Source organism: Drosophila pseudoobscura, chromosome 4 (assembly GCF_009870125.1).
Source record: "Drosophila pseudoobscura strain MV-25-SWS-2005 chromosome 4, UCI_Dpse_MV25, whole genome shotgun sequence".
In the NCBI taxonomy this organism is placed as follows: Eukaryota; Metazoa; Arthropoda; class Insecta; order Diptera; family Drosophilidae; genus Drosophila; species Drosophila pseudoobscura.
Window position 1 is genome coordinate 6,558,322 of NC_046681.1, and position 19,229 is coordinate 6,577,550.

Sequence of the window (19,229 nt, forward strand, 5' to 3'; positions counted from 1 at the left end):
GAAACCATTAAACCCAAACAACAAAAAAAAACAAAAGCGAGACAATCGAATTATATGTATGTCAGAAGCTATCCAGTAGAACCATCGGAGCCCATCATGTGGGCCGGTCATCCGCTTCTACTAGCCACGCTCCACTCATCATTAATCGCTCCACGGTCGGCCCTCCACTCAGCGCGTTCGGCCCATTGAACGCCGGCAGTCGCCCCGAGCAGCGAGCTTTCTGGTTCTCTCGCGCGCTGTTACTCTCGCAGCGATGTTGGGCAGCTGTCTTGCGTGTGTATCCGCCAGATACTTTTCCGTTTGCAGTTTTAGTCTTTCACCACCGGCCGCGCGCGCTACACTTGAACTGCCACCTCCGTTCCGAAAGCTCCCGAGCTCCACGCTCGCCGCCTCATAAACAAACAGTTAGACAAACTCTCTGCGTCCCGCGTGTGCGTGTGTGTGAGTGCTTGCTGCTCGCTACTTGCGTTTTGTTGCTGCCACACGGTCGCCCTCATTGTGCTCTGGTGCAAATGAAAATTTCATTGAGCAGAAAGTCGAAACAGCGGAAAAGTGGAAAAGCCTAAAGCGGCAGCGGCTACAGCGGCTACAGCGGCAGAAGAAAACAAAGTAAAGATCTCCTCAAGTGAAATTTCTGACTGATGAAAATTGAAAACAGCAATTCAATCGAATTTCAAAATAGACTAGGCCATAACGATCGCTGGAGCATTGCCAAAAAGTAAATTTTATTATCATATTAGCGAATATTTGTGCTTTAATATCCCGAATTGTGGCGTATATGTATTTATCGGTAGAATAAACTTTGGCAAATGTGGTACAATTATAAAAATTTCCCTGCTCCACAGAGGCTGTGCTGCCAGACGAGAACCGGAAAATAGCTATACCTTTTTTTGTTCTGCTCATACTCGTACTCGTCCACGAGTCTGCCTGGTTGGCTGGCCAGTCGAGTGGATCTCAGCCGGTCAAGCGTCCAGGAGAAGCGTGCTTGTCACAGCCACCTGCTGTATCCCAGTCCCAGTCCCAGTCTCAGGTCCCATCCCGTCCAAACATTCAGGCACAGAGGCCTAGGCCGCCAGCAGAAAGCAGCCAGCAGCCAGCGGTGTGTGCGTGTTGAGCTGTGGAATTTTATGCAGCGGTTGCTGCCTCGTTTATTATTAACGTTTTTATTTTCTGTTTTTCTACGATATTTACAACTTCATATGTGGGACTTTTATTGGCAGCGAAGGGTGGTCTGTGCGGCGGCGGCTGCTGTTGCTGTTGCCGCTTCTGGCCACGCACTCAGCGGAACGTAACGAAACGCAACTGCGCTTCACGCTTCCACTCCCCAGGTCTCAGCCGCGGGGCTGGGGCTGGGGCAGAACATGCTTCAATTGCTATTAGCATCGGCCAGACGGAGATTCCGTGTTGGCCAGCAAATCAAATGCAGCAATGTCCGAAGATATCGAAATACTCGTAGGAGGAAGGGGCAGAGCGAAGACCGGCTGTGGAGTACAAACTCTTCGCTGAATGAACATCCTTTGTCGTGCCTTGGTAACATCTTCTGGGAAGAGAAGCAGCTTGAACGAGTGTGTAATTCTGTTTAATTGACTTTTTATCAGTCGCAGACTCGCTTTGCGATGCCACACACATATGTATGTATATGTATCCAGATATATGTGTACATACGCGTACTCCTTAACGAAATTTTCGCCCAAGTATGTCGACAGCTGTGGTTTCTTCGTGTTGTGTCTGCTGTGTTTTGTAACCTGGTTTTATTCGCAGTCATAACATTTTGCGCCGCTTGTGTCTAATCACTGTGCAGTGCCAGCAAAAACACAAGCCGCACAAGATACAGATATGTACAGATACGAGATACATTGAGTATTGGACACACGACGCTTGATTCTGACATGTTTGCATATTTCTCTTTTTTGCCTTTGTCTTCTCAATCGATATGTTTACAGGGTGCTGAGTGCTGTGGGGCCGGGAACAAGGGGTCAATGTTGCAGCTGCAGCGATTCACAAACAGATACAGACACCGATAGAGATAGAGATACGTACTAGTATATTAAGCGCCTAACGCACGTTCTGCGGGCGTATCTCTGGGAGTCTCTACCCCCTCGCCATCGGCTTTGACCTCATCTGTGGTTCTATTGTTCGGCCCGACTCGACTCGACTCGAGACATTCCCGAAATCAATTTAAAGATACAGCTTTATTTATACGTTTACTTGTTGAAATCCAGCTGGCTGATACTGATTGGCCGATTCAGATAAACGCCTTGTGTTCTTCGGGTCTGCCCTGAAGGCCTCCACAAGAAGTTTCCCCATTTCGAGAATAGATGATGCTTTGAACTTGAACCTAACAAATGGTTAAACGGTCATAAATAATGTCTGAATCCAAACACGCTGAAACGCTTTGAACATTCAAAAACATCCTGTGGAGACCAGAAATAGCCTACGAAAAACAAACAAGACGAATTCGAGCGAAAAACATCATCCAAAAAGCAAACGTAACTTCCTAAATGTCTCTTTCTGGCGATTTCGTCAAACAGATTAATAAGCAATTTTCGTTGTGTGCTCGCTCTGTTCTCTTGACGGGTTTCGGGGTTCTGGGTTTTTTAGGTAGAAGACGACGTGTTTGGCATTAATGTTATCTGCAGACACGGAGTTGTATCTGCCAACGGAAGTCTTCGAGTATTATACGCTCGTTCAAAAATGAAGAGTAACGGACGACTTGTATGATTGGCAAATGAGGGATACAGCAGGTAAGAAGAGATATGCAGATATTTTGGCCAGGTTCTTTGTGATTGGAGTCGCTGGGAGTGTCCAATTTGATATGCACTTCGAGCCATTGGAATGAATTGATTTATTTCTGAAACTAATGCTGATAAATGATTGTTACCTTGAGTGGCTGAAAAGCCAATTTGAATTACTATTAATGCACAATTAGAGGAGGAACATAGAGGAATTAGAGGAGTTCATAGTCGTATATTTTGCTATATGCTATTCAAAATATATGCACAATTTTCGGGCGTCTTTTCTTCCTCAAAGGAATGCTTTTTTTCTAGAAATTTTCTGAAAATAAGTTAAGTATGTGTAAACCATTATGAATCACTATAGAGAGCACATTTCATTGAACTCTAACCCAGTGCCGACAGCTGGCAATGAACGTGGACATGCACAGAGGCTGTCTGCAGCTATAAAACTGCAGTTGTAAACACAATTTATACATAGTATATATACAGAGTATGTCTGCATGCAGTACTTGTATCGATAGAGGGGGAGGGAGCCTGGTGTCAATGCTCGCTGCTCGTTCAATCTTTCCGCGTTGTCCAGAATCGCTGTTATACGAGGTCTGTGTTATGTACGAGGCATGTATGTGATTCGTGGCAATCATAAATAAGTTCACAACGAGGGAATAAGCAGTGGGACCTCCAGTCCTCGTGATTTCACCCATCCACCTGCCTGTGGCGTGTTTCTATTGTGCCTAGTGGTGGATTTATCATTGCTCTGGTTATTTTTAGATATTTATCTATTGACACGCAGGGACATGGGAATGTTCATGTTCATTTGATGATTGCTCCTTTCCATCACATAATTTTTTGGGGACATGTTTTGACTTCCCCAATGTCGAGTTTGGCAGTTTCGTGGCCAAAAATGGGACTTGGCTCAAATGGCGCACAGCTGGAGTGAAAAAACAAATTGATTTCCCATCCCACAGAAACCGGAAATGGAACGATATCTTAATGTGGAAAACTTTTGCATTATCAAATTCCAATATACAGATTACTTGAAATACATTTCCGTTTTAGTCGGGAAAATATGTTTTGTTATTCTGCTTAAGTCTATTATCTGCTAGTGGGCTATGGTACGAGTGCCTGTTGTGCAATTCCCCTATTAGATCCCACAGAGAATTCCGCTTTTCTTGTCGCGTTGCAAAATATCGGTCAGTGCGTTGGACTCAATGACAAATTCCATCTATTTATAAACGCCAAAACTTTTATTCCACTCGCGCCCATCAGTCAATGAGAATTCTCACACCTAGCCGAGCGTTCTCACAGTCTCCATGACGCAACCTCCCAGAGAGCCAAGAACGACACAAACATTGCGCAAACAATAAATTAGCCAGCAAATATTGCACAATGCCTGGAAAAACAGTTTGGTCCAGTGTATTTTATTTGATTTTTTCCGCCCCGAAAAGCACGGCAAAAGCAAGTATGCCGTAGGCCGCCAGAGTTTACCGAGACTTCGAGTACCAAGAACTCTTGGCCGGAGTCGGCCAACATTTACCGAAGGTAATTTGTCTAGGAAAAGCTTTTTGCTCAACTTGGCGGGTACGCGGGTACCCGTATAACATTTCCATGACAACTCGCTTTTGGCAATTGCCCAGTAAGCATTTTGAATATGCCCATCTCTTGGCCCCGTCTCTGTCTCTGACTCGGGCACTTGTAAGGTCAACAACCGCTGTCTGGCTACTTGGCTGCCTACCTAATGGCCGGCTCGGCCCGGCTACTTGACTTCTTCGCATCTTCGTGGATATCGTAGGTGTTTTCTCTGGCAATTATTTATCCATAACGTTGCCTCTTAGAGCAGTTTATGTGATGGTCTTTTGTTTTTTCCTTGTCTTTAACCCCTTTTCGGATCTACAGAGAAAAAAACCCTGAAAGGAGGCTGACCAAAATGAATAAGCAATAAGCCAAATTAACTTTTGAATGTTATCCCGCAAAAGTCTACTCCCTCCAAAAATTGAGTCAGTCTCGGACATCCAAATGAGGCGATGAGGTGATTGCCCAGCTGGGAACCCGAGAACTTGCAGGGCTTTGTTTTTTCCCCATAATAATTATTGAATGGTTTCTGGATCAGCTTTTTGTTTAATGGTGGTATACGTGCATTCGTACATACGTAAATACTAAAAGATCCAAAAATTAGCTAATAAATCATACAGCGTACATATGTATATGGAATCTATATCGATGTACATATCCTTATCTGTATAGATATGGATCCATTTATCAGCGCCTGGTTTTTGGCTAATTTGTGATGTGGCTTTTTTCAGAGATAGGTTCTAAGGAAATTAACGACCTATCAATGTCCGAACAGCTCTTCAGGCTGATCGAGTGACAGGCGCGTGTTTAGCGGGGCATAGAATCAAACCCCTCCAATCAATCACTAGTCTAGTAGGTTTATAAAAAACAACCACAAGGGAAATATGTATGTTAATTGGCCGTGTTGTTCAGTTGGTTCTCCCCCGACTGAATATACTTCAAGATTGCATGAATCAGCTTCATCTGCGGGTTATCAGTAGCTGCCTCTGTAATGCCTCGATTTATTTAAATGAGGCTGTAACTCAAATAATGGGTTTTTGTTTATTGTAGCTTGGCTGATAAGCCGCCAGTTGAATAGCGCGATTGATGAGCAATATATTTATGGTGTAAGCCAATATCGGTACACCAAGGCTGATGTCATGGAACTTCTCTACAATATCAGTGGAAGTTTTTAACGTTTCTTCTATAGAAAATATTTCTAAACTGGATTTCAGGTCTGGACAGACTTTTCTCATATCTTTTATGGAGTTTTACAAGCCGCGAGCAGCGGCTTTGGGCCATGGAACATTTGCATAAACAAACGCTGGCTCTTTGTTAGTTTTATTTCGTAGGCTTTTAAGCATAAAAGCGTCACATTTCACTTTTCCCTCTCCCCGATTATGGTGCGGTATGTGAAAATTTCGGCTTGAATGAATCTCTGAGAAGAGCGCAAAAGCCGATTCACAGATATAATCAGTATCGATATGTAGGTTAATGCCATGCTTAGTTTGGGTCCGACCCGATGAACTGGATTTTTTGGATTTGGTGTCTTCTCCCCATTTTTCTGGCTCATTCGTGCTCTTATAAATGCAAATTAGGGTTAGCTCTGAAAGAAAATTAAACCGCAGTCTGAATTACGCAGTGGTCTGTCCTTCTAGAACGTCTCAATTCACACCATAATCGGAAAGTGGTGTAAAAAGTTGGCCAAATAATTACTCGTAACCACTTTTGGGTATTCATTCAAAATTCAGTTTGATATTCGTGTTTTCTGCCTCAATTTCGAATTGCGTGTTGGGCAAGTGTCTAAAATGCCGTCTGATGTATAATTAATACCTATAATTACCTTGAAATTAGCATGAATTTTCTGCACTCAGCGTTTGGCGCCTGCCCAAAAACGCAATTTCCATTTTGGGGGGCCTCAAATCGACTGATTCCTAAAAGGTCTTTGCGGAATGCATTTATATGGCATTTCACAGTGAAACCATTAAGATTGTTTCGATTCGAACTTGATCCGATTATAATTATAGTTCTAGTTCATCAACTGCATCCACAAAAATGCAAAAAAGTCATATCTGTTTAGCCAGATCCAATGGATAATGCTATTTTCGATAATACTAGATATAGATCAATGAAAGCATTGGAATAGCCGGGAAGGTAGGCTGTCCACGTTGCAGCTGTTGTTTCTGGATTGATTTTGTTCTGGATTAGATTCGACCATCGACTAAAGTGTGGGCGAAGAACCCGACCCGCGAAAGGGTCCCTATTTTATGCCCGTCTGAAAGACTGTTACGGTTCATTTGATATCCCATGCCATGTCCTAGGCTGCAGCCATCACTTAAATATTAACGTTGACGTTTCAGTTGGATGTGTGGGCGGGCTAGTTAGAGGCCAAGCCGGGGGGTTTGGGTATGTGGACAGATGCCAATTTACATTTTTAATACTAGCCGCGGATCGATACGCCATCAGCCATGGGTTTTGTTCCAATCGAATCAATTTGAAATGCATGAAACTATTCAGAAAATTGCAGTCGCATGCAACAGGAATGGGTTCGGGCTCGGGCTCGGGCTCGGGTTTGGCTGGTGGTTCTGTCCAGTGGCTCTAATTTCCTTTCACAAACAAAAGAAATAGAAAGGAAAAGAATTGCATAAGTCAAATCGGTAGCCAGCCCAGGCCCAGGCCGCTGCCACATGTGGGAAATATTTGCCACCGTTTCCGGAAGTTTCTGCAACGCTGTGCCGTGGTTGGGCCTCTGCTGATACAATTTTATTCGCAGCTACCTTATATATGTACATATACTATGTGTAGTTTGTTGTTGTTTTTCTGGCCGCTGAACATGCAACATGTTGCATGTTACGGCCGCATTGCTGGAGCCATTTCAACATAATACTTATGCAAAGCCCCAACCCCAGCGTCAGCGTCAGCTTCAAATGTGGCAAGCAATAATAATAAGGGTACTCATGTAATTTACCTTCATATTCCGCCCACCTCAGCCCCATCCCATCCCCACCATCTCGTACTTGATAATCTTCGGTCAAATAGTTTTTGCTCTCGTTTCTTCAGAGTTTGGGAAAATCTGTGGAAATTCCTCAGATATCAACGTAATTTACTAGATCCCACAGTTAACGTTGCCGCTCCCAGCCATTTCAGATCTAAGCGTTGTGGGAGAGATTTTAAGAGAGATACGATACCTTATTTCCTCTAGAGACGCACTTTCTCAGGCACAGTCCCATTTATTTGAAACATTTCCCACAAATATTTCTATTTGAATATGAATTGAAACCTGTGTATAGTATTTCTGAAATCTCAGTGATTCTGAGTCCTGGATACCCCTAAGTCGGGTAGCCTTGGATACACTCTTACAGGTAGTAGGCCAGACGGATCCACACAATTAGCTTCATTTAGAACATTTTGCATAGCAAAGCCTTGGCAAAAACGAACTGCACGCGGAGCTCCCCGAAGGGAAATCTCACATTACATATTACAGCCCCCCCTGCAATCCGCTTGGATACGCACTCCTTCTCGCTTCCAGTCGGCTGCTTGACATGTGAGTGACAAAATAAACGTCCGTTTCATAATGGCCCATGACTTCTTGGGATTACTTAAGCAAGCCCCGCATCAGATTTCACACGGGCCGGAATATTCCACTGTGCGAAAAGATAGCGTCAGAGGAGAAGTTCGGGGCATTGTTTCTCTATTTTTAGCGGTGAATCTCAGCCGATGCTCGGCCATAGCTGCTCCTGCTTGCCTGCCATTTCCAAATACCTCAAAAACCATGCGAAAACACAAAACAGAGGCACGAAAACTATGTCAACACTCGACAAGTCGACCATTTCGGGCTAGTTTGAGATGAGAGCGAAAGTGGAGTAACTTGGTTAAGACTTTTGTGTGCCAAACGGGAAATTCGAAGGCTCTGATTTCGGCCTGTGGGGCGGCAAGTGGGGGCAGGAATACGAATGTGCGTCAGGTAGCGCGCTAACCAAGCCCTCCTGGTGCCTGGCGCCTGTTTCTATCGACGTTTGAGGGGGTTGACCTTTATTTTACCTTTCTCGTGCGGCTGAAAGGCGACAAATGTGGCCTGAAATGAAAATATTTATAAATAATAAGCGGCGGAAATTGGAAGAGCATATTTAATTTTCAAAGCAGACGTGGATGCATACAGCGGATAATCATTTTAGTGTGGGGTTTTTGAAGTGAAATATAAGCGAGAACATAGTCTCCTCTCAAAGCTAACACATTGCATAAATATTATGTTTCTTCTTCGCATGCATCTTACGCAGGGGTTTAAATTTCAACCATAAATATTCTAAAGATTTACACATCTTCTGTGTTGTATGATCTTGATGGTGATTATGGGCCATTTCCTCTTCAATTGAAGTTGTCAATTGTTTGAATTAACTACCATATACACATATGTATCTGTATATGTGTACAAAGGGAGAATCAATTGAGAAAATACTCGGATCTGTTTTGGTACTGAATAACCATAGCCCAATCTCGAATTGATAGGTTGGATTTTATTGAGGTTTTTTTGGTGTTCACTAATTAAATTTCCTCTGGCGTGGTTTCACTACGAGCGGGTGCTGTCAGTTGCAGCATACAGACTCGCACATACAATACTCTACGTACACACACAAAAGTCAAATGTCAGAAATCAGAGAACCATACGTTACACGTTAATTAAATTAACTGTTAAACTGTTAAATATATATGTACATGCAGACCTATGTATGTAAGCGACAGCGAGGGTGAATATACATATGTACACTTTGAAATAGGACAAAGCCGTGACATGTGAGCAATTATTCCTGTTCGCATGTCATCGTAATTCCTGGGCATAGATAAAGTACAGTACACAAATGTTTAATGTATAGTGGAATGCATGAATCAGACCCATGACTCACGGATGCGGGTATTTTGAGAATGCCTTTAGGCCGAGAAACGGGTCCCAGTCCCAGTCTCAGCCGTCTTCGCATCCATAAGCCGATGGCCGATGGCCGAGTCTGAGCTCTTGTGGAAGAGAAACGGGTGTGACGCATGAATGTTGAACTCTGGTGGTGGGCCCCACACTGTTGCAGACTGTTAAGTTTGATTCAATTTGAAGCAATCATCCATCGAAGCAACCATTGTCTAACCACTTGTCTCGCCCGATCTTCCAACTGTTTCCCTCAATTACAGGCAGCGCCAATTAATTAAGGTTCAATAAACGAAGCTTGTATCCGTGAATCGATAGAAAAATGCAGTGCGGCCTAGAGATGAACGACTGCGAGCGATCCCCCAACCGGACCAATCTACGCGTCAACTTCAACGAGAAGGGGGCCGAGGTGAAGGAGCGCAGGGAGAAGTTCCTCACAGCCAAATACGGATCACACCAGATGAGCCTCATCCGCAAGCGCCTCGCTGTGGAGATGTGGCTCTACGACGAGTTGCAGAAGCTCTTCGATCCGCCGGTAAGCATTCAAGGACTAGCACAAGGTCGTATTTTCTGTGAATAACATCTAACTTCTGACCCCAGAGCGAGGCCATTGATGTGGACATTGACGAGATATTGGACATGGACACAGATGACATAAGGAGATCTCATCTTATAGTGAGTAGACCTTACAGCGACCATCCAGATATCTCTCTGATGCTTATGTATTTTGTGGTGGTCTCCTTTCGCAGAGGTTATTATCAGTCTGCAAACGCCCGCAATCGGACATATCGAAGTTCATCAGCGACCTGCTGGATCGCGCAAAGACACTGTAAATCTCCAGCCCCTCGATCATTCAGCAGAACTACACATACAATATGCAGACAATGTGCAACAATAAATAATTAGGACCCTAAGTTTAGCCCGAAAATCAAAGAACAAGGAATTCAGTTACAAATCTTTAATTTAACCCATCCGGAACTTTTCCCCATAATTTCTGGGTTCTGTGTTCTGTTTACCTTAGTTGATAGTTCGGATCTTTTCGCTGACTAATTCAAAGTTGTGTTTCTAATTTAAGTCACCGATTACGATAGCCAGATCGCTAGCCCTAAGCCTATGAACGTGAATTCATCAATTTTGTGATGAGACATGATTGTTTAAATAAAAAACATAACCAAACATGAACTGGCCTGAAAGCAAAAACGAATGTTAAGCATGTTTAGTGAAGTTAAGAATTTTGTGCTCCATTCTTGAAGAAAGATCATCCCCTTCGCGAGATCGGGGCTCACCGACACTCTGGTTGTTCGCTAAATTCGCCTGTATGTGCTTATTTTAATCGATTAAAATTACCATTAAATCGTGTATCTATTATATATTAAATACAAAAACAAACAAAAAACAAAAAGTTGGGAGAGCGCCGGCTCGGTTCTTGTAACGTAGTCGATCCCCAAGACAAAGATGTAAGCTCAGGTTCACTGCCAAAACGTGGAGTGGGGAAAGCTTGTGTGCTGAGTCGCTAAAGCAAATACAAACAGTTATTGAGTGCAGAAGAGTACAGTAAAGCCTGGCAAAAAGGAATTTTAATCACAACTTTTTCTTTTCCTGAGATAAGTGAAATCGGAACTAAAGCGGTTCTGTAAGGGTTAGTATTGTAACTTCAGTAGAACCGATTTGTGTTTCCGAAATCCAGAGACATGATAGCCACATTTTAAAACAAAATGACACGAAACCATTTCCATAATTGTAAATAAATATTGAAGGAACAGCCCCAATCACAGCATAAACAATAAACTCGAATGCATAAGCAATACCCTACAATTTGTAAATACCCTTGATAAAGCATTGACTAGACACTTCTTCGCTCCACGAGTACACCTACATACACATTTGTAGTAGTTTCTAGTAATTCCCCATCAATCAAAAACTAACGTAAAAGTATTTTAAATGTGCTCAATATGGCCAGGGGGTAAATTGGGGAATTTGTAGTGCATAATTACGAAACAATTTTAAGCACATATTCAGTTTTAGCTGGAAATCAACACACACAATATGCCACTTCCTCTCTCTATCAGAATAAGATCTGAAAAGTATTAGAAACTCCTCTATAAAATGCTACTTGCATACTATTAAAATCACACTTAATCATCGCATATTTCCATTTAGGTGCTACACATAACACAAGCATAACAGTCTAGGCACCCTTAGCATTAAAACATTCGAGCATAAACTTAATCACACACCTAATTCTCATTTTAAAGTTATCCATTAAAGCACACCCATACTCTCGTGCGAGTACGCACGCTATAAGACATATAAGGCACACTATAAGGAAATCTAAAGGAACATATTTATAAAACGCAAATGAAAAGTTTACAATAAAAATTTGATGCTTTAGACACACAATTCTGGAGTTTTTTATTCAACACAAAAACTAGTGATATAATTTGAACTGTCCAAACGGCGGCATTTCAATTTCCGATATCTGCCGCCAACTATTGATACTATCGCAGAGTTTGATACTATCGCAGTTTCCAACAAGTTGGCAGTTCGCCAACAGCTGAAAACCTTAAACACACAATTCAAATGGGATTGAAAGATTACCAGACCTGAATATTTCCAAACGTAAGAGTACTGTTTCTTCAAGTAAGCACTGTACGCCTACTGATCCTCCGACTTGGCCCCAACCGATCCAACGCCGGATTTGAATGATCTGGGACGACTGGTTCTGGCGTGCGAACACATTAAAATTCGTTTGACTGGTTTGCTTTTTAGTAACGATTAATGTAATCTCTTCAGGGTGTGCTCTAAGGCGACTTTACAATATATGTATGTATATTGGGAATTATGCAGAGTGGAATTGTCGAGGCTTGCAGTTTGTGCCTTGCCTCAACGTGGGAATCGGTAATTGGGAATATCATTTAGGCGACTAAATGACCAGCTTAAAATACGAGTAGTCTTAATACTAACAAAATGTAAATTTAATACCTTTAGAAGATAATGTGCAAAACAATGCATCCGTTCCAAGAGTGTTCTAGACTCTGGATAATATAATTCTTATTTTGTATGAGAAGTGGTACCTGCTACCAGGGGTGTGATGGAGAAACATGAGATGTTGTACTACTAGACATAGAACAAGTTTCTGGTAAATTAAAATAAATAACGACTCTACTAAAGGATACAAGATAATGATGAGCAAACGGTGATAAGGCATGGAATGCAAACGGTTCGAGAATTTCATCGAATCCAATCCCAAAAGTTGAGAAGATCTGCTGAGCATTCGGGAACCGATCCACATTCCTTGTGTAAATATGCGGGACAATTATTTATGGTCGATGGCCAAAACGTAAGCTCCTTAAATTTAAATGAACTCCTCCGTGCAGACCTCTTCCTCATTATCGACATAGTCGCCGCACACCTCCTCCTGGCAGCCCACGTCCATGTCGGCAAACTCCTCGTAATACATGTCCGAGTCCATTACGGTCTCTTGCTCGGAAGCAGAAACACTGGGCTCGCAATCATCGGCCTCTGGCAGCGACTCCTCCTCCTCCTCTTCAAGATCTTCCTCCTCTTCGGGATCCTCCTCGTCCTCGCCAGTGGAGTCCATGGCTGGCAGTTGCTGCTGCTGCTGGCTCATCTGCTGCAGCATCGACTGAACGCGCTGCATGTAGGCCTGCTGCTGTATCAGGCTGCACTTGCCATCCAATGGAGCTGGTGTGGGCATCGCAGTGTGCTTAATGTTGTCCAAGAGAGCTGCATGCTGGCTGGTCACGTGCAGGGCCAGGGCGGTGGCGTCGGCGTGCAATGACCCGCAGACAATACACACTAGAGTCTCGTGCCGCTGCATGGGCACCGGTGTAGGTGTCACTCCTGGGACACTGTCTGCTCGATTGTGGCTCTGGATGTGCTTATTCAGATATGCCTGCTGGCTGTAGGACTTGCCGCAGATGTGGCAGGGAAAGGGCTTCTCGCCAGCATGGATCTTCATGTGAACGCTGAGGCTGGAGGCCTGCGTGAAGCATTTTTCGCACAGCTTGCACTGGAAGGGCTTCTCCCCGGTGTGTATGCGCATGTGTATGTTGAGGCTGCCCGACTGCGTGAAGGAGCGATCGCAGAGGGAGCAGGTGAACGGTTTCTCGCCCATATGATTTTTCATATGCTGAACCAGCTCGGAGCTGACGCGAAAGGCCTCGCGGCAAATGGCGCACTGGTAAACCAGCTCCTGGGTGTGCATTCTCATGTGCTCGTCCAGTAGTGCCTCCGCCTTGAACTCCCTCTCGCACTCCGGACATGCAAAGGTCTCCGTTGGTGCTGTGTGCGTCTTCTGATGCAGCAGGAGCGAGGTGTAGTTCACGAATCCCTTGTCGCACTGCACGCACTGATGCGGCTTGCGCACGGCATGGGATCGCATGTGGACCATTAGACTGCTGGACTGGGTGAACGCCTTCGGACAGATCTCGCACTTGTACGGCTTTTCGCCGCTGTGGATCCTGATGTGTGTGTTGAGACTGCCGATGTGGGTGAAGGTTTTTTGGCAAATTGAGCATTGGAAGGGCTTGTTGGTGATGTGCGATCGCACATGCTTGGAGAGGTCGCCAGCATTGGGGAAGCTGGCCTCGCAGTGGGAGCACTGAAAGCATTTCTGCGCCGCTGGATTCGCGGCCAATGCAGAGTCCAGCATGGGATTGTTCGCCTTGCTGCGACGACCGCGCCGACGCTTGATAGGAGCAGGCTCCAGGGAGATGCTCATCGGGGGCAGCGGCGGTGGAGGCGGATGTGGCTGACTCACGGGCGTACTGAGTGGGGTGATGCTCATGGATGGTTGCAGTAGAATAATCGAAGTGGACTCCCGAGAATCTGCCATTTGCAGATGGAATTCGTTTGGATGCGGTCCAGCAAGCAGACACCTCATGGGGTGCGCAGACTCCAACTCGCCGTAGGAGACTCCAACTCCTTTGCTTAAGGAGTCCATGGGCTCTTGACTCTGACTCTGACTCTGCTGGGTAGTGGAGTTGCTGGTGGAACTGGGCATGGAGCTGGTCGAGCTGGACGAGTTGCTGGAGCTGGAACTGGAGCTGCTGTCGTCATCATCATCATCGGAGCTGTCATCATCATCGCTGTCGTCCTCGTCGGATGAGTCGCTGTCGTCACTGGCAGGCTGTGACTGCTGCTCCTGTTCCTCCAGCTCGCAGACTGGCTCGAATATCCAACTGTAGTCCTCGCCCTCCTCCACCTGCTGCTCCTGGGACTCCCCTGGCTTCTGCTCTTGTGCTGGCTCGTTCGGATGGCGGCTATTCATGTGCTGGTACAGGGCCAGGGGATGTACAAAATACTCCGAGCAGCACATACAGTGAAACGTAAGGTCGGGGGCCTCCGGCTTCGGTGGCACCGGAGCCGGCTTCAGCACTGGCTGGCACAGGATCGGCGTGATGGTCAATGGCAGGTGGTGGTAATTATGCTTCAGTTGCACGGCCATCTTGACGTGTCGTGTGTATGTAAAGGCTGCAACAGAACAAGAACAGCAATGGCAATAGCGGTAGCAACAGCAACAACAACAAAAAACAACAAAAATAAGAAGCGTCAGATGAAAAATCAATGCTCTCGTACCTTAGGTGAGTTTAATGTTTATTTTCCAGTTTCAACGATTAGCAAACAATTACACACATATGCATGTACGTGCATACATACATTTGTATATTATATCACTATGGTACTATTCAGGTTTCGTGCTTGCGTGTTTGGTTTTAGTATAACTAACATGTTTCAACTTTTCAGCTTTTGCGCGTTCAGCAAAGGTGAACTGTTTGTTCTTGTAATTTGAATTCTAGAGCTTCAGCATATTCATTCGCGTTTATCGGCCAATTCTCGTCTTGGTGTACACAAACAGACGCTGCCAAGGGGCAGCGCTCAGCGCATAAAACAAAGGAAGAGCATTAAAGTCGCAAGCGTCCTCTTAATGGTTACAACAAATAAAAGAAAAATGTTTTATGTTGGGTAGGTGAGCGACGCTCAGACGGCGTCTGCATGACAGCATACGACATACGATCATGCAAGCCAGACGTGTACACTCCTCTAAACACCTGCCTAAACCGTTCAATACATACTTGCGATTGCAAGCAATTAATTAACTGAAAAATAGTGTGTATTGTGCTGTTAAATCTGAAATTAAATTTATTTATTTAGTTTAGCTGATATAAATATATATATATTACTAAAAATCAAGCATCCAAAATCAAATTACAGTTTTTGTACTTCAGCTGTCGACTCCTCTCTGACAAATGTACATTAAGTTACAGTTTACCACAAGAAGCTTAAGTTTAATTCAGGATTTTAAATTTTTATTTAATGTTTTCAGTAGGATTTTAAATAACATCCAGTGATAACATACCACCCATTTATCGATACCTTTCGTTAGAATTTCGAGGCAATATAAGCTAGATACCAGAAGTGGCTAAGCAGAAAATAAATGAGCTAAAAATAAGACAGACTAAACACAAGTAAAAAAAATACATTTCGTGGTGTAGTTTTTTTTATTGAAATGAACACATCCTATCCTCTCCGTCTTTTTTGCACTGCCTTTTGAAATTACATGCATATATTGTATAGTAGTAGTTTTGGCTACAAACTTTTTAGGTACTCAATGCTCAAAATGTGAGATCTAGCTTGAAATATGCCAAACTGGCAGTACTGATTTGGAGCCGGCATTTTATCGGCGTGTATTTTTGTGTTGATTTGATTTAACAAACAGCAAATAAGTTTGCAACCGACCATGGCCGACAGCCTATTCCGAATGAGTAGCAGTGGATTGCTGCGAACGAGTGCGAATAGCTCTAATTTACAGAAGACTCTATCCCGCTCGATGCGTCCCGAAAACAATGTGACGACATTGAGTGAAACGCTAATGGACACGGATGATTCGAACCGGGGCAGGAGCCGGATGGATGTCCTGTTCACCCAATTCTTTAATATCCTGCAAGCGCACACCAGCGAGTCGGAGACCTTCGATGTTTTGCTGAGCTTGTCCCTAGCGTGCAAGGCGGTCGTGGAGCAACTGCAGCTGGAAATTGAAGAGGGAATGGGCGGAGAGCAGGGCGCCGCGCACAGAACGGCCAGCATTAATTGGCTAAAGCAGGAGATCAACACTTGGCGCTTGCTCCATGGCATCTACTATGATCGAATATTGGTACAGACGGATACCCAAGCAGACGATGAAATGCAGGAAGGAGGCACTCTTGGGGGCAGTGAGAAAATGGTAATCAGTCAGCTGTATGCCATCAATTCCACCCTGAGGGAGTACCAGCTGGTTGTCGACTGGCTGGAGGCCAGCTACGACGAGAAGGATGCAGAGAATTTACTTCACTACCACGACCGGATGATGGCCTGGGAGAACACGCTCTTCCAGTTAGAGAATTTACAGGGAGTTGCGTTCGGGAAAAAGCATGAAATTGTCACGAGCTTGGATCCCGATGCTCCTGTGAGAGAGAATCGTCCTCTGCACGCTCTAGACGAGGAAGACAATATGAGGTTGGGCCGCGCGATTTTCGGGGCCATCAGGAGAGGAAGTATCGATGATGCCCTTAAGTTGTGCAAGCACTACGGCCAGACGTGGAAAGCTGCCATACTGGAGGGATGGAGGCTTCACGAGGATCCAAACTTTGAGCTCGGCGGATCCCTGGTCAACGAGAAACTGCCCATTGAGGGAAACCCTCGTCGCGATGTGTGGAAAAGGTGCGCCTGGCGTGTGGCCGATTCGAACCGCTACGACGTGTTCACACGCGCCACAGCCGGCGTCTTTTCGGGACACTTGACTTCTTTAAAAGCACTGCCACACAGCAATTGGCATGATCTGCTCTGGGCCCACATCAAGGTTCAAATCGACATTCGTGTGGAATCGGAGATTCGAGAATACTGCACGAAGCGTTATCAGGACATGCCCGAGGACTATTGGAACGGAAAAATGACATTGGAGCAAATTTTCGACGAACTGAATGTAGCCAAAGATGTGTCTGTGAAGGACTTTGCCAAGGGCCACTTGGGCATCATACAGAGACATCTCATCCTGGACACGTGTGGCGAGTTGATCCAGCAAATGGTGCGCTGGTTAGAGACGGACATCAGCAAGCTGTCTTCTCACCAGCTCCGCTTTATGGCCCACATTGTTCTGTTCCTGCGGCAGATTGGACGTGTCGAAAACGAAAAGATGGCTGAAAAAATCATCGCTTCCTATGTAGAGGCGTTGCTCGCTCGTGGAGATGCCCAGCTTATTGCCTACTATTGTGCGCCCTTGTCCAACCGGCTCCAAGTAAAGCTCTACTCTCAATTCCTCGAAAAAGTTGAGCAGAAACGTGCGCGAGAGCTGGCCATCGACTCTGCATTGCAAGCGGGACTGGACGTGGAGCAGATCACCCGCTTTACTGTGGAAAATATACGACACGCTCAGTATCCACTGGGAGAGCTCGGGGAACCGCATGCAGGAGAAATATCAGCTTCGGACCAGTTCAAGATCGCTGCTCTGGAGTGGCTCATCTTTCTGCCGGAACAGCGGAGCGAACTTCTCTGGCAAGCATGTGCCATGATGCGTATTTATCTGGCTTCTAACAAGATCGAGTGCATGCGCCAAACATTCCTGATGGTGCCCGGCGACGTGGTCACCCGTCTCATAGGTACTGTAGACTCCTTGGATAATCTGCCGCCTCGCGAGGAGTGCAGCTTAAAGGAATATCTTTGCTACAAGGTCTACCTCACTGGCGTCGACAGCTTCGTTGAGTGGAATTGCCTTTACAAGAATCCTCCGCAGAAGCCGGTGGTCATTGGGGCTACCAGCCAGGACAACTTCACGGAGCGGCTGGTGTGCGAGCTAAAGCAGCAGACCTATCGCAGTGAGCTGGAAAGATGGGAGCAGAAGGTCAAGGAGGAGGCAAAACGTAAGCATAACAATCAATTTAAAGTCCATTCAATCATCGTGTGATTCTATTCCCAATTCGCCAGAGACAACGGAAGCTTTATACAACATTTTGACGTTCCCGGAAAAAGGCTGGCTAGTCGACCCCTTCATCTCTAAGGAGCCGGCAAATGCTGCACAGCTCAATTGGGAGAATCGACTGTTGCAGATGGAAAAGCTGCGCTCCATCTGTCTGCCCGAGATCGCACTCCTCCTTCATGAAGTTATGTCTAAGTCCGGAGACCTTGTTGGCTGTGTGCGCCTGGCAGATGAATTAGCCAGCGAACATCGTCAGCTTTACAAAGTCTACACCAAGCACCAGATGGCCGAGCTGCTCTCCAAGATTGCCGACACTTCCCTGGAGCTGCTCAACTCGAAACTGGATCCCTGGGGATACCCCATTACCGTCTAGAAGTTCGAATTCGATTTGTTTGCGATATATATCTAATTTTAAACGTTTATTTATAGATTTTTATTGGCTTAAGAATGTAGCGGGAAGGTGATAGGGAGAGGCAAGGACACGTGCTACGTATGTCTAGGAGTTTCCTTCGGTGACCGGGGCATTGTCCTCACATCCATTGCTGTGTTTCAGCAAGTAGGAGGCCAGGAATTGAATAGGGTCTGTGGGACGTTCCCGCGCGAGAGCCTGTAGTCCGTGGAGTAGCACGGGAGCCACCGTCTGGTCCAAATACTGGCGTGTGGGTAGCGAGCTGGGGCTCGGCTTCTTGATGGGTGGTTGCTGGGCTGAAGCTGTTGCCTGGGCTGGTGGCGCTCCGGTTCCCGCCGCGGGGACCGAGTTGCCTTGCGAATTGTTAGTGCAGTTTTGCTCCTTGGCTGCCTCTGCAGTCACTGCGGTAGCGTTCGGCGTCGAGGCTGGGGATATGGGTGCCTCCGATTTGGCCTCCATAGCTATATCGATCCTTTGGTTTAATTAAAATTATTTAGCTGGCGTCGCCTGACAGAATTCGCCGCGGTCAAAATATACATCCAAGATATGGTCATACTTAGTGTAAGTCACTTTAAGGTATCGATAGATGTATCGAGTTGTATAGACAATAATTGGCCAAGAAGTAAATTTCCTGCGCCGGTTTTCGAGAAA

At 45.3% G+C, this 19,229-nt stretch overlaps 4 protein-coding genes across 5 annotated transcripts; 2 read left to right on the forward strand and 2 right to left on the reverse strand.

Moving 5' to 3' along the window:
* The first annotated feature begins 306 nt into the window (after positions 1–306).
* Positions 307–11,035, forward strand: LOC4816497 (protein phosphatase 1 regulatory subunit 14B). Of its 2 annotated transcripts, none has more exons than XM_015181194.2 (4): positions 307–609; positions 9,459–9,730; positions 9,796–9,870; positions 9,945–11,035. In XM_015181194.2, the coding sequence occupies exons 2-4, from the start codon at positions 9,518–9,520 to the stop codon at positions 10,026–10,028; spliced, it is 372 nt and encodes a 123-aa protein (XP_015036680.1). In that variant the 5' UTR covers positions 307–609; positions 9,459–9,517; the 3' UTR covers positions 10,029–11,035. The 2 variants fall into 2 exon arrangements, with proteins under 2 accessions (XP_015036680.1, XP_015036681.1); XM_015181195.2 differs by having other exon boundaries at positions 307–718; positions 9,945–11,002.
* Positions 11,036–11,949: 914 nt separating this feature from the next.
* On the reverse strand, positions 11,950–15,321 carry LOC6902582 (zinc finger protein 34). Its single transcript, XM_002133074.3, has 2 exons — positions 14,797–15,321; positions 11,950–14,691 (listed from the first exon to the last, which is right to left on the reverse strand). Exon 2 carries the CDS (start codon positions 14,663–14,665, stop codon positions 12,551–12,553), a length of 2,115 nt encoding a protein of 704 aa, XP_002133110.2. The 5' UTR covers positions 14,666–14,691; positions 14,797–15,321; the 3' UTR covers positions 11,950–12,550.
* A 528-nt stretch (positions 15,322–15,849) lies between these two features.
* Nup107 (nuclear pore complex protein Nup107) lies at positions 15,850–18,591 on the forward strand. Its single transcript, XM_001356025.4, has 2 exons — positions 15,850–18,113; positions 18,178–18,591. The coding sequence occupies exons 1-2, from the start codon at positions 15,959–15,961 to the stop codon at positions 18,540–18,542; spliced, it is 2,520 nt and encodes an 839-aa protein (XP_001356061.2). The 5' UTR covers positions 15,850–15,958; the 3' UTR covers positions 18,543–18,591.
* On the reverse strand, positions 18,561–19,178 carry Dpy-30L1 (Dpy-30-like 1). The gene has a single exon (XM_001356024.4). It carries the CDS (start codon positions 19,035–19,037, stop codon positions 18,666–18,668), a length of 372 nt encoding a protein of 123 aa, XP_001356060.2. The 5' UTR covers positions 19,038–19,178; the 3' UTR covers positions 18,561–18,665.
* Positions 19,179–19,229: the final 51 nt, after the last annotated feature.

Coding starts and splice junctions, on each gene's coding strand:
- LOC6902582 (XM_002133074.3), bottom strand. CDS start 14,665: ATGGCCGTGCAACTGAAGCATAATTACCACCACCTGCCATTGACCATC.
- Nup107 (XM_001356025.4), top strand. CDS start 15,959: ATGGCCGACAGCCTATTCCGAATGAGTAGCAGTGGATTGCTGCGAACG. Junction 18,114..18,177: donor GGTCAAGGAGGAGGCAAAAC/GTAAGCATAACA, acceptor CCAATTCGCCAG/AGACAACGGAAGCTTTATAC.
- Dpy-30L1 (XM_001356024.4), bottom strand. CDS start 19,037: ATGGAGGCCAAATCGGAGGCACCCATATCCCCAGCCTCGACGCCGAAC.
- LOC4816497 (XM_015181194.2), top strand. CDS start 9,518: ATGCAGTGCGGCCTAGAGATGAACGACTGCGAGCGATCCCCCAACCGG. Junction 9,731..9,795: donor AGAAGCTCTTCGATCCGCCG/GTAAGCATTCAA, acceptor TTCTGACCCCAG/AGCGAGGCCATTGATGTGGA. Junction 9,871..9,944: donor TAAGGAGATCTCATCTTATA/GTGAGTAGACCT, acceptor CTCCTTTCGCAG/AGGTTATTATCAGTCTGCAA.